The sequence below is a fragment of the Cupressus sempervirens genome, chromosome 11 (assembly GCF_028749045.1).
Source record: "Cupressus sempervirens isolate cs-2001-9-10 chromosome 11, ASM2874904v1, whole genome shotgun sequence".
Lineage (NCBI taxonomy): Eukaryota > Viridiplantae > Streptophyta > Pinopsida > Cupressales > Cupressaceae > Cupressus > Cupressus sempervirens.
This window is the reverse complement of record NC_143128.1, coordinates 44,264,978-44,277,638: the sequence shown is the minus strand read 5'-3', so window position 1 is coordinate 44,277,638 and position 12,661 is coordinate 44,264,978. Positions and strand designations below refer to the sequence as shown.

Below are 12,661 nucleotides of genomic sequence, written 5' to 3'. Positions count from 1 at the left end.
CATATGAATTTGTTTACCTTGTTTCTCTTTTGATAGTTGAGTTAGATTCCTTACCTCCTCATCATGGGTCCCCTATTGAGCCCCACCCCTAGAGGCTAATTCAACTGGAATGCCTTTCTCATGTGCCAATTCATCTAGAGTATTAGACCTATTAAAAGTGTCATCATTCTGTTTGTGCATCCAAGTTCTTTTCTTCCCTTTTCCTTTATTGCAGGGATTTACTAGGACAAAGCCCTCCTTGTCTACAGGTTCCTCAAGCAAAGAGGCCTTACCCTTATCTTTCTTAGGAGCAGATGCAACAAAACCCAATGATTGAGAACAATTATTTTAAGGGCATTTGTGTTGCGAGTGCCCATACTCATGACATATCCTGAATCTAAAAGGTAGAGTTTTATAGTCTAACTGTTGAACCCATGAGGTAGGGCCCAAGAAAATTTCCACAGAGTCTGGCAGCTGATTATTAAGATCTACCTCAACACAAATATATGCATAAGAGATTACCTTACGGTCTTGAGTCTGTGTAGCCGAACCTACAGGTTTCTCAAATTGCAGCAAAATAGAGTAAAGAATATCCTCTCTCCAAAATTCCAGATGAAGCCTTGGTAGACTAACCCACACTAGCACCCGAGAGGGGATCTCCTCTCTAGAATTAAATCCTATGTGCCAGAGCTTGATGAAGAGACCCACCTGGGTAAATAAATATGGACCACCTTCAAACACCTTATTCTTGTTTGTCACATTCAAAAAAAATACCAAAAAATAGTTATTATCAGCTAGGAGAATCTCCATGTCCCTTTAGGATTCCAAATTCGATGTGCCCATGATTCTAACAGTGGAAGAGAAAGGTAGAGGCCCAAAAACTTACAATTGAGTGCATGCTTGCTCCAGTATTCAATGTCATCTGAAATCTGCTTAGGTTGAATAACCAAAATTGGCTGATCTTCTGATTTCTCTAGACACCCATTCACCTTTTTGATTTGAATCATCCCCTTTGAAGAAGAAGCATCAACCCCAAATGGAAGATTATTAGCCTGGCCCTTGGCCCTAATTTGCATCGACACAAAAAGATCAACCATCTCCATATCAGTAGATAAAATCTGAGAAGAGGGGAACCCCTGTTGCCCCATAACAATACCCGAAGAGGCCCTTAACCTTAGGTTGAAATATTGTCCACCATGCACAACCTACACCCAAAGAACACAAACCCTAGGCCCAACACTAGTCGATACCCAACCCTAAGCTCCCCATCGATGGCCCCAAAACAACCCTCACAGTCTCCACACCACCCTCACCCACACTCCAACCACTGAAAGCACCTACTCAACCCTGTAACCCGACATTAGAGAAAGCTGATGAGGGACGTGAGCTAGAGCACACTCACCCTAGCCTCGCCCAAATCGTAATGCGCAACCTTGCGATTCCATCTCCATTATTTCATCACATATAATAGCTAATTAAGTTAAATAGATAGACATTTAAATAATGTATGACATATCTTATAAAATATTTTTAAGTTAAATAAATAAGAAAAAAAGAAATTAATAGTGTAGTTAACTAAAATTTAATTTTAAAATAGAAGAAAAATTTTCACGACTTTAAATTGTGTATAATTTTTGTTGTGAGAATTAAATGGTAGAGACTAAGTTCTCTATATAAAGAAGGTTTAACAAAATATTATTAGATATTACAACACCATAAGGAGTTTATGCCCAATTTAATTTAATAAAAATTTAGAATAAAGGTCAAACATCATAGAATCCCACTCTATTGAGTACAGGCATTTTTAAAATTATATCCTAGGCACCCAAATTTGGAAAGGATATATAAAGTCCATATGTAACGCCCGTATGCTTCATTCCGCACCTATTCGTTTTTGATACCGCTGCAAACTTGATCAATAACAGAGCTATATTCGCAGACGTCAATTGATTTCAGTTTGAAAAGAAAAACATTAGTTGTTTCTCGAAAATTACGAACAATGAAGAGTGGAAGCAAGGACGAAGATGACATACCATCTGAAGCATTCTCTCTGTTGCACAAGCTTGCAAGCGAATGGGCAAATGGCGAAGCAAATGCCAGACAAATAATTTTAAAGCCTCTGAGTGGGTCAATGACGAATAGGGTTCTTGAATGCCACTGGAGGAAGAAAAATGAAAACGGAGGAGAAGAAGAGGAAGACGAAGATGATGATTCCGGGAAGAAAGTTTTGGTGAGAATTTACGGCAACGGTGCCGCTCTGCTGTTTGACAGAGAGGCAGAGATTAAGGTATTTGAGCGCATGTCGCAGTCAGGTCAAGGGCCGAGGTTGCTGGGTCGATTCCCCAATGGCCGCCTCGAAGAGTTTCTCTACGCCAGGGTAAGCCCGTCTTGTCATTATAGAGTTAGTTTTATGGAAGAAGATATATTCAGCTGCACCAGTGTTTCTTATTTTGGCTAGTCTTTACTTCTCTGTTTTTGTTCTTTAAGTTATGATGGGCGTGCAAATCTACCTTGTTTAGGCGCCGGTAGCCTTTATTTCTGCATATTTATCAATTATGTTAATAAGGGCCCTGCACATTTATCAGCTACTAACCGCTTATAAATATTTTGCTCATCAATATGAGATCAATGCAGGCTACTAATATCAGCTTTGCAGAGCAACCATAATAGAATTACCTATGAAAGGCAAATGTACTTATTTTGAGATCTTGCAAGCACAACCATGAGACTAATATCAGCTTCCTTCAAGCAACCATTCTAGAAACCACCCATATAAAACCAAGTGATTATTAGAAATCCACTTATTTAGAAACCATCTTTACATTAAAACCCATATTTAAGAATTCCGCTGTAAATTTTTCTACAGTTGTAAGCTATAGATCAATTAAATCTAGCTGAAAAAACAAGCAAAACTTGCAGGAAAAAATAAACAGAAGAAACAGAGCTGCTCAGAATAAAAAATCTATTGATTACATTGTTCTCTCCCATTGATGAATAATGATTACATTATGCATGATTTATACAAATTGAAGCCACTTTTCACAGGAACAAATTACGGTGAAGAGTTTGAGTTATCACCGATCATGCATGAGCAGTTAACAGGAGACAATCTAATTAACAAACTTAATTTGGGAAAAGTCACTGTCAAAATCGAAGTTTTACCAACAAATCACTGTCAAGATTGAACTAATGGTTGGAATTATTAATAGTAACACCCTCCCTTAATTCCAACTAAGGAGACTAAAAACAATGCAAGGAAAGAGAAAAGTTCTTTTGTGACAAGAAAATTGTAGACATTTATCAAATGATAACCGCCATAGTGTTGAATGAAGAACCTTCTTTGAAACCAAGATGATGATCAAGATCAGTTTGCTTGAGTGACCTCAATGGCACTACTCGAACAGTGAGCAGATGACAAACAAAGGCAAAACATTTGTCAATCAAATTGAAGATCCAATTGACAATAATTTGCATAGCTCCCTTAAACAAAAAATAGATGGCAAACAGAGGCAAAACATTTATCATTCAAGGATGCAGATGACACAAGAATCTGTACGAGTGACTTTAATGACACTACTCAACCATGCAACAATAAATTTCTGATTGAAAATACAAGTGTCAAATGTACAAAAATCTGATCAACTATGGTACCAAAGATGCATTAGCACAGAGAGGCATGATGGATCCACAAAACAATGCATTACCAGAGGGAAAAAAAGGCAAGACACATGCGAAGAGAGCATGACCTTGACCTTTCTTTGATGTAGAATCAGGTCCAACCTCTAATGCCATAACTTTTCAATGCAAGCCTCTGCTCGTGGGCCTAAGTAGAATTGGTGGCTTCCGTTCGAAATAACCATATGACATAGGAAGAGAAAAGGTTCAAAACTCCATTATTTCAAGCTCCAATCTCTTGTACCTGCAAAAAAAAATGCTTCTTCTTCCAGCTCTCTAAGCTCTGATACCATATAAAATTTTCTACAGCTGTAAGCTATAGAAAAATTAGATCTAGCTGAAAAAACAAGCAAAACTTGCAGGAAAAAAATAAACAGAAGAAACAGATCTGCTCAGAATAAAAAATCTATTGATTACTTTGTTCTCTCTCATTGATGAATAATGATTATATAATGCATGATTTATTCAAATTGAAACCACCTTTAACAAGAGCAAATTACAGTGATGAGTTTCAGTTATCACCACTCATGCATGTGCAGTTAACTAGATACTATCTAATTAACAGCCTTAGTTTGGAAAAAGTCACTGTCAAAATCGAAGTTTTACCAACAAATCACTGTCAAGACTGAACTAAACTGGTGGTTGTAATTATTAACACTAACATTAGGCAATTAGGCGCAACCCCTTAGACTTATCAGATGCATTGTTTTTGGAAAAGAGGTGCTGGGAGTAGCATGGCTGTCTTCATGGGGTGCTAGTAATCGCACCGTCGCTAGCACTGGTGTGCAGGGCTCAGAATGACTTAAGATTTTTGAGACAGCTCTGTGAAGTGCCTTAGTACATTTTCCTAGTTTGTCAGTTAATTTGGATTCTCCGAAGTCTTGTAAATTGTGATTGAACTTGTAAGGTGTGATAGCCTCTACAAAAGCTATACAACTAACTTGCTACTTCCAAGTTAATAAACAACACACCACACTGAAATAGTATATTTTACTGACTGTCATGAAATTCAATTGCATTGATAGATAACAAGATATTACCATGTACAACTTATAAGATGTGATAACCTGTTAGCAGCTCCCCTAAACTGATTCACTGTGTGGTGTATACAGCTTTGCTAGACCACTAACACTCAACAAAGATGAAGAGAGAAAATATCTCAGCATAGCTCCCGCCCATATTAGAGACTTCGGATGGAAGCAAATGGGTTTTATGCAGAAATATAACAGAAATAGGGGAGAGAATTCTAACAGCCAAACACCTGATTGAGGAATCTCAATGCTATTATAAACTAACTGCATTCCTAGAATGGAAAATTCTATTCAAGTTAAAATGCCAATATAACTTTCGGCTTCCACTTTGACATCATAATTGCCCACTTTGGAAAGTGGATTTTTAACTCCCATAAAGCAGTGTCAGAAATTGAGGAGACTAAATGAAAAATGCCATTAAATATTATATATTTATTATTGCCATTTTTTTGAAGTCGTTAACCCCTTGAAAAAGAGAATTTTCCTACCTATTGAGAAAAATAAAAGAATGGTGTTGCGGGACACTGTAGGAAGAATAAATGGAAAGGGAGCATTGCAGGTGTACCCATCAGGAATCGCTTGCCCACAAAACAATGCAATTTTGGAATATTATTCCTAGCCCTTCTTAAGTCACATTCTTTGTGGCTATGTGTTTCCAACAAACCAAGTGCACTATACAAGGCTTGTCCCTTCACTATACAAGGTTTGTTCCTTAGTTTCTTCTCCTATATGTCATTGATGGCATTGTTGGAATGCCTCAGATCACTGAGAGGGGTGGGGGAGCGGAGCGGGGAGGGGGAGGCAAGGGGAGGGGATTCAGTGGTCTATAGAACTGAATTCTTTTAATAGATAAAGACTTAATCAACATGTCATTAGTTTGTTAAGAATTACAGTAATAGCATAAAAATATACCAAATCATGAAAGTCAAGAATTAGAGTTGCTCACAATATGACACCAATATTTGAGTGGGAAACCCTTAAAGGGTGAAAAACCACTATGAAAGATAATTTTTATTTGGGCTTACTCACCAAAACTTCACTGGTTACACTTAAAGATCTCAATGATCACAAGCCTTACTAGCAGTACAAGAGTCTCACTGACTACATTCAGGGCACCACTGTAGGAGCACCAAACCCTGCATACTATACTGAAAGAAGTGATTAAAACACAGAGGATTGCTTTGTTTCACTTAAAAAACAAAAAACGTACTGCCTCATGTTTGTAACAGTCTGCTTAGTTTTCTTATGTGTATTTAAAGATTGCAAAGAATCAAACTCTGTAATTCAACACTCTTACACAATCACTCAACACAATTTCACTATAGCCCTCACAAACTTCTTTTTTCTGTAACAGCATTCAGTGCATCATATTCTCAGATGTAAACATTTGAACAAATTAATATATCTTTTTATTTTATCCATAGACTTGTTTTTTATTTGATGCACTCTCTCTCGCAGACACTCAGACCTTCATCTTTTTCCATCCATTTCAAAATAGTTGGAACAAACTATTATATCCTTAAAATTGAACCAACAACTGACATTTCAACTTTTGTCAAAAGCAGTTAACCTTTAGAATCTGAAAATAATCAACAAATATCCATTCGACTTCTGTCAAAAACAATTAATAGAGCTGCTGTTGAAACTTACGTGACCATAGGACTTTTCAACTACTAATCATTGGAATTTGAAATTAATCATCAGCTGTCCATTCGTCTTCTGTAAAGAACTGCTGGTTTTGACTTCAATGAAAAACACATTGTGTTTACAATGGAAAACACATTTTGTTTACAACACCATCGACAACCATCTAATGATCTTGACTTTCTATCACAAACATGTCGATATCAAATTCCTCAGACTTCATTAATTGAGCAATATCTAATGATCCTGTCTTTCAATCACCATGTTACCATGAGTATTGGAACACTTTTCATCTTGTCACCATGTTGCTATGAATACCTTTGGAACATATAAACAGTGCTCAAAACTTATCATCCTGATAAGGTAGTATAACTAGTGAAGACATGCTGAGCAGCTCAAAATCAACTCTAAGACAACACCTTTTGACGTCAATGACAGACATGCCAAAACCAACAAACATCTGATACCAATATAATTTTCCCCCATCGTGCGAGAATAATAAATCAATTGATGGTGCAATATTTTGAACCATTGCCCTATTTGTTATGGTAAATCGATGTAGTTGTAGTTGTATTAAACAAAGGAGATTTTCAAAGACAATGTTTCTAAAAGAAACAATCATGAACTAAAGACGGAAATCGAAATTACCAAATAAACTAAAGACTAACTAAGATGATCATTAAAGAAACATTATAACATTATAACACTCTCACTTAATGGTCATTGTCTAACTGATGACTTTTGGTCACAAATTCTTCAAAACATTTTGCTGCTGCTCAGACCCTCCCTGGATCTGCAAAATGTTAATGAACAAGAAGCCAAAATCCATCCAAAAAATTGAAATGGAAAAGGTTGCTCCCTTCTTCAAAATGCTCTACAACAAGGGACAAGAGCTTGCCCTGCTACTGAGATGAGTCTACCACTAACCCTCCCAGAATAAGCAAAACATTTGACTACAAATCATCATAAAATATCCAACTTATGTTGGATAACGAACCTGCTTTTCCATAGAGACAAAGACAAATATTGAGAAAAGCTAGCATGATTTTGAGAAAAAAAACCCTCCGAACTTTGCAAATGAGCACGATGCTCCAAAATAGACCTAAAAAAGCCACGATTTTTAAGAAGAAATTCAAAAAAACTAGACACAATTTTTGAGGTGAAAAATTGATCAAAACCAACATGATTTTTGAGGTGAAAAATCAATAAAATCTAGACAATATAAAACTTCATTTATTTAGGAAAAAACTAAAACCCTCCAGATAATATCTGAGGAAAAAATTATAAATCCACAAAGGAATCCCACACAACTTTTTGAAATAAAAAGCCAAAAATTTTTAAGGGAAAAATTATAGAAACCCATAAGAATTTTTTTAAGGGAAAACCTATAAAAACCCATAAGAAATTTTTTTAAGGGAAAAACTTATCAGAACCTCACAGAAATTATAAGGGTGGCAAAACACAAGACTTCGCATGATAAACCAACACATGCAAGTACATGCAACCCTAAAATATTAGAGACTTTTGTTGCAACCAAGAAATTGCGGGACCAAAACCCTTAGGCTTGCAGCTTTTGGCAAAAAATCACAAAGACGAACTACAAAAGTTTAATAAAATACCTCTAATGATTTTATTTCTAAAAATTGAAAAACATATTTCTAGAAAAACTTCTAGATCAAGAGGCCCAATTTTGTTTTTTTTAAAAATCCGTCCAATTTGATGAAATCCCACTAACTTGCTCTGATACAATGTTATTGTAAATCAATGTTTGTTGTAGTCGTATTAAACAAAGGAGATGAAAGTTCCTTATGTAGATTTACAAGTCAATGTTTCCAAAAGAATTTGTTGATGTTTAGTAGCTTTAGTTAGATAAACCTATGAATATATATAATTATATAGGAGATATAATTTATATATATGTGTTCATTATAGTTGAGATATAAGTTTATTATATATATATATATATATGTCTATCTATATTTATATATATATGTCTATCTATATTTATATATATACATAACTATAATTATATTTGTTATTATATTAATTATCAAATTAATGAATAAACATGTTCCATGAAGGGACATGTCTCTTCATAGCTTATGCTTATTATACATATAAGAGGTCGCTGCCATTTGGAAAACATATACCAAAAATCAGGCAGTACTTAGTACATTTGCAGTGATCCTCCAAAACCAACATGGTATCATAGTAGGTTCTACTCCTAGGCTGTGAAGTATCAAAGCCAAAATATTGTGTGCCTAAAGTAAGTAATCATATAATCAAAATGTATTTGGTTAGGTACTAGAGCTGGTGAGTTACAGGTGAGGCCATGTATGGAGTCGACGAGGACATCGTAAATACAATACATGCAAAGAAGAGCTCAAAATGCTGGAACAACGTGCAGTGAATGATAATTGCATAGAGCAAATGATGCATGTCTAAAGTGTGGGCTTGTTTTGCACTCACTGGTAGCCCATCTGTAACATACCAATTTTACCAAGCTGAAAATAGATAACATGCCCTAGGGTTAGGTAACATATCATTTTTACCAATCTAAAAATAGATAACATGCCCTAGGGTTAGGTAACATATCATTTTTACCAATCTAAAAATAGATAACATGCCCTAGGGTTATAACCAAATATTCATAATGAAATGACATAAAGTAACAACCTTTTGAAATGAGCAACTTAGATATGCAAGTATTGATAATTAAAACAATGGCTATTTCTAATTCATATGAAAGATATCAGATTAACGTTCATAACTAACTTTTATCATACACTTAGATAAGAACTGGTAATGAAATCTACATTGACAAGTATACATCTCATATATCGTAAAGGTAAAATAAGAACTTAGAATTCATACATGTTTCTGGACTAACTGTCGACGTTTTGTGCAAGCCTCGACATTCGGAGAAGAGAAGAAGCATTGATATAGGCTTAACCTCCCAATCGCGGACCTTATCTTATCCCTACACAATCTCTTACAAGAAAGACCCTCCCTACCTTGGGTTAGGCTTGGGGCACTATAGTCCAGCCATCTGAGCATATTGGTGTTAGAGTGTCTGCTTAACCTCAGACAAGGTTGAGGATATACCTTCACCAACCTTCTCTCTGTCAGCTGGCACCACCGACCTCTTTGTGATCCATTTAGGCAAGCAGGTCTCTAATCTACCTTGGCCAAGGATTTAGATGGGCAAATGAACAACTTGATCATTACTGCTCGACTTGACAAAAAAGTATAATTTGGAAAATCATTAGCTGACTTGGAATTAGCAACTTCTTTTTAAGATGTTGATGCATTTGAATTCTGATCATAGTTGTTTTTCCCTTGTAGGATTCCTCTCCTCTTCACCCATTCACACTGGCTTCACTAGCCTTGGGTGCATCCCAGGAGACAGCTATTAATAATGAGATCTTTGTCATTCTTACCATAGCTGGTATACAACAAATACTAGTGTGTAAGTCAGAATGTCATAATTTCGGATTCAAATTCTAAACAAGAATACTTATGCAAAATATAACCAAGAATATGTGTTAAGGGAACTATAAGCCATCCCTATGGTTATGCGATAAGCATATAGAGAACTGAGATTCAAATATAAATAAAATAATAGAGCTTGAAACATATTTGAATTGTTTCTATACTGAAATATGTTTGCGTTTTCATTGGTATCTGCAACTTCAACATGACTATCTTCATACCCGATAGAATAGATGCTTAATGACATTGATAAGAACATAGAATAGAAAGAAGAATTGATTGTGAAGATCCATGACTAGTAATGATATCAATCAATTGGTGGCAATCGATTCAACCATAAGGCTCCACCCATGTGACAAAATAGACAAACCGAGATGCCGATAGAAAAAGGAAGAAAAACTGCTAAGCTTGCGGTTTAGGAATTATGCTCATAACAGGGTGATTGTGCTTTGATATGAATGCCCTCCTGCGGCCACAGGAGATTATATGGTCTCCCACGTGTAGTTACAAGGTGGCTTCGTAGATTCAAGAGTTTTTAAAAGATGATGCTGTTATTGAGGTGGCCACCGCTCATCGATGTGGAGTTAAAAAGATTACATTTCCATGGCTTAAAAAGAAACATTTATATATAATTAAATGTATTATATGATCATGCTATTTTGTTATATCAATAATTGTACCTATATGTATACATATATCTATATACGTGTGCGATTTAGAGAGTACATATAATTTATTCCTAACATCATATTCTCTTTATATACGCACATGCATACACACACACACACACACACGTATAACTGTAATTCATAGATATCATTAGAGTATCATGGTGACATCATATATATATATATATATATAATATGTGTGTGTGAAAATTCATAATGTTAATCACTTCCGAGGTCTCAAAACAAGAGACAGGTAATTGTTCTTATCATGATTATTAAATGTTTAACGTTATAAACGATTGAAGATAGGAGATTTCCACAATCCATGAAGTATGCAGTTGTCTTTCTGGGCCAAGATTGTGTATAAATTGTTAACCATCAACGTTTCGGACCATACTTCATGATCCATCATCAGGATGAGAGAGTGTAAGAATGTTATAAAAAATTGACCAAGTAGCTCATGACTGTCCAAGGTGTACTCTGTTGCCTAGCTGTTAAATCCTTCATCAAGGTAGTTAGAGTCCATACCTGATGGTCTGACGATGGACTAAAGTAGTGCCCTATTCCTTGAATCCCGTTTGGTAATGCTTTCTCCCCTTCGTTTGCTCCTGCAACCACAATTGCAACATTTCCACAATAATAACATATTCCTCTATTTAAATCGAAATATCAAGAACATAATAACTGTAACAATGGCTAACTACCATTAACAAGTAAATAAGTATACATAATGAATCAGTTGACAAATCATTTTCACATGAAATAACAATTTATCATATTTCCATGAATCAAACTAACATGTTCTTTTCACATGAAATAAATGGTTAGCCATAACTTCCATTTCACAAGATCATGACATTCAAAAGTTTTAACTAACCATTGCAAAAATTATAAGATTATTTTTAAATAGGTCAAAATTTGGGATGTAACACCATCAGGCAGCCTTCAATGACAAGAGTGGTGGATATGTCGCTTGTGTGCAGTGGGGACAATGTCAAAGTGAGTGTGCTCAAATAAAACTTGTGCATAGAGAAGGATTTCAAGTACCGATTTCGATAATAAGAAGGCAAACACTTATTTTCTAGAGTAATGGTTTCCAATTCTAGAAATAAAGGAAAATATTCCATCGTGAAACTAGGACACTAAATTATCCTTGGAGATCACGAGGCCTTGACAAGAAAAAACACAATGCATTGAATTAATATTATTGAAGCTAACATGTTCATCATTGGAGATAATTGAGTGATTTATATCCTTGGCATATGTATTCCTTACTCATATTAGTGTTTCGTGGTTAAATATATGCTACCAATTGAATAACAATATGATTAAAGACAAATATTCAAAGGTTACAATTCACAATTTGTAGGGAATATCAAATATTAGTGGCATGGAAAACACACTTTGTTTAAAGGAGGATATTTGCAACGTGTTGAAGGATAATTGTGAGGAGACAAGAATGTTGGTAAAGGAATGACGAGAACTATTTGATTGTTGTATTTGGATATAACTGGAAGAAATCTCTTTTGTCTAGAGGATACATGGATGATGATACAAAGGAGACCAAACCACTATTAAGTGGGTCACAATAGTCATAGCAATGAAGAATACAAAGTGTGAGATCCCTTACATTCTCAAAATTGAGTTGATTGTGTGCGTGGATATCCAACCTGTCTATATATAGTATGTGAAATAAGGAAAAAACTTTGATTTGAAGAGTCAACAACAAAATTTGATTTGGACATGACAAAAAAAATCTAGAGAATAATCTATTCATTTGCTTTGGGGGCATGGTTACTCAAGACAGGAATACTCAACCCATGAACTAGAGGGTCACGACTTAGAGTTGTAGAGAAAATTAACACTATTAATAGCTATTTGTGTTTGTATAGACATTTTGATAATACAACACGAGATGTGTGCGAAGTGTTCAATAAAAGGTAATGAGAGCTTCATGTTTGAAAGAGTTTGAGAAAGAGTCCTTGTTGAAGATTATGTGGATACAAGAAGTTGAGTTTCAAAGGGAATATTGATATTAACATCAAGAGGACAAACCAAGAAGTATAAAAGATTACATAAGGAAGAAAGATTGCTATTTGCTTTGATCTCCTTTGTTTTGTTGCATATGGATCTTCATTGGAGCAATACGTATCAAGGATGCACAGATAAGTA

At 35.3% G+C, this 12,661-nt stretch overlaps 1 protein-coding gene across 1 annotated transcript in view; it reads left to right on the top strand.

The window, feature by feature from the left end:
* Window positions 1-1,766: 1,766 nt before the first annotated feature.
* LOC149528163 (uncharacterized) overlaps window positions 1,767-12,661 on the top strand; it is an 85,493-nt gene continuing 74,598 nt past the window's right edge. Inside the window, exon 1 of the mRNA XM_089809216.1 lies at window positions 1,767-2,356. Within this exon, the coding sequence (XP_089665342.1) occupies window positions 1,979-2,356 (378 nt within the window). The 5' untranslated portion in view covers window positions 1,767-1,978. The remainder of the gene's footprint in view (window positions 2,357-12,661) is intronic.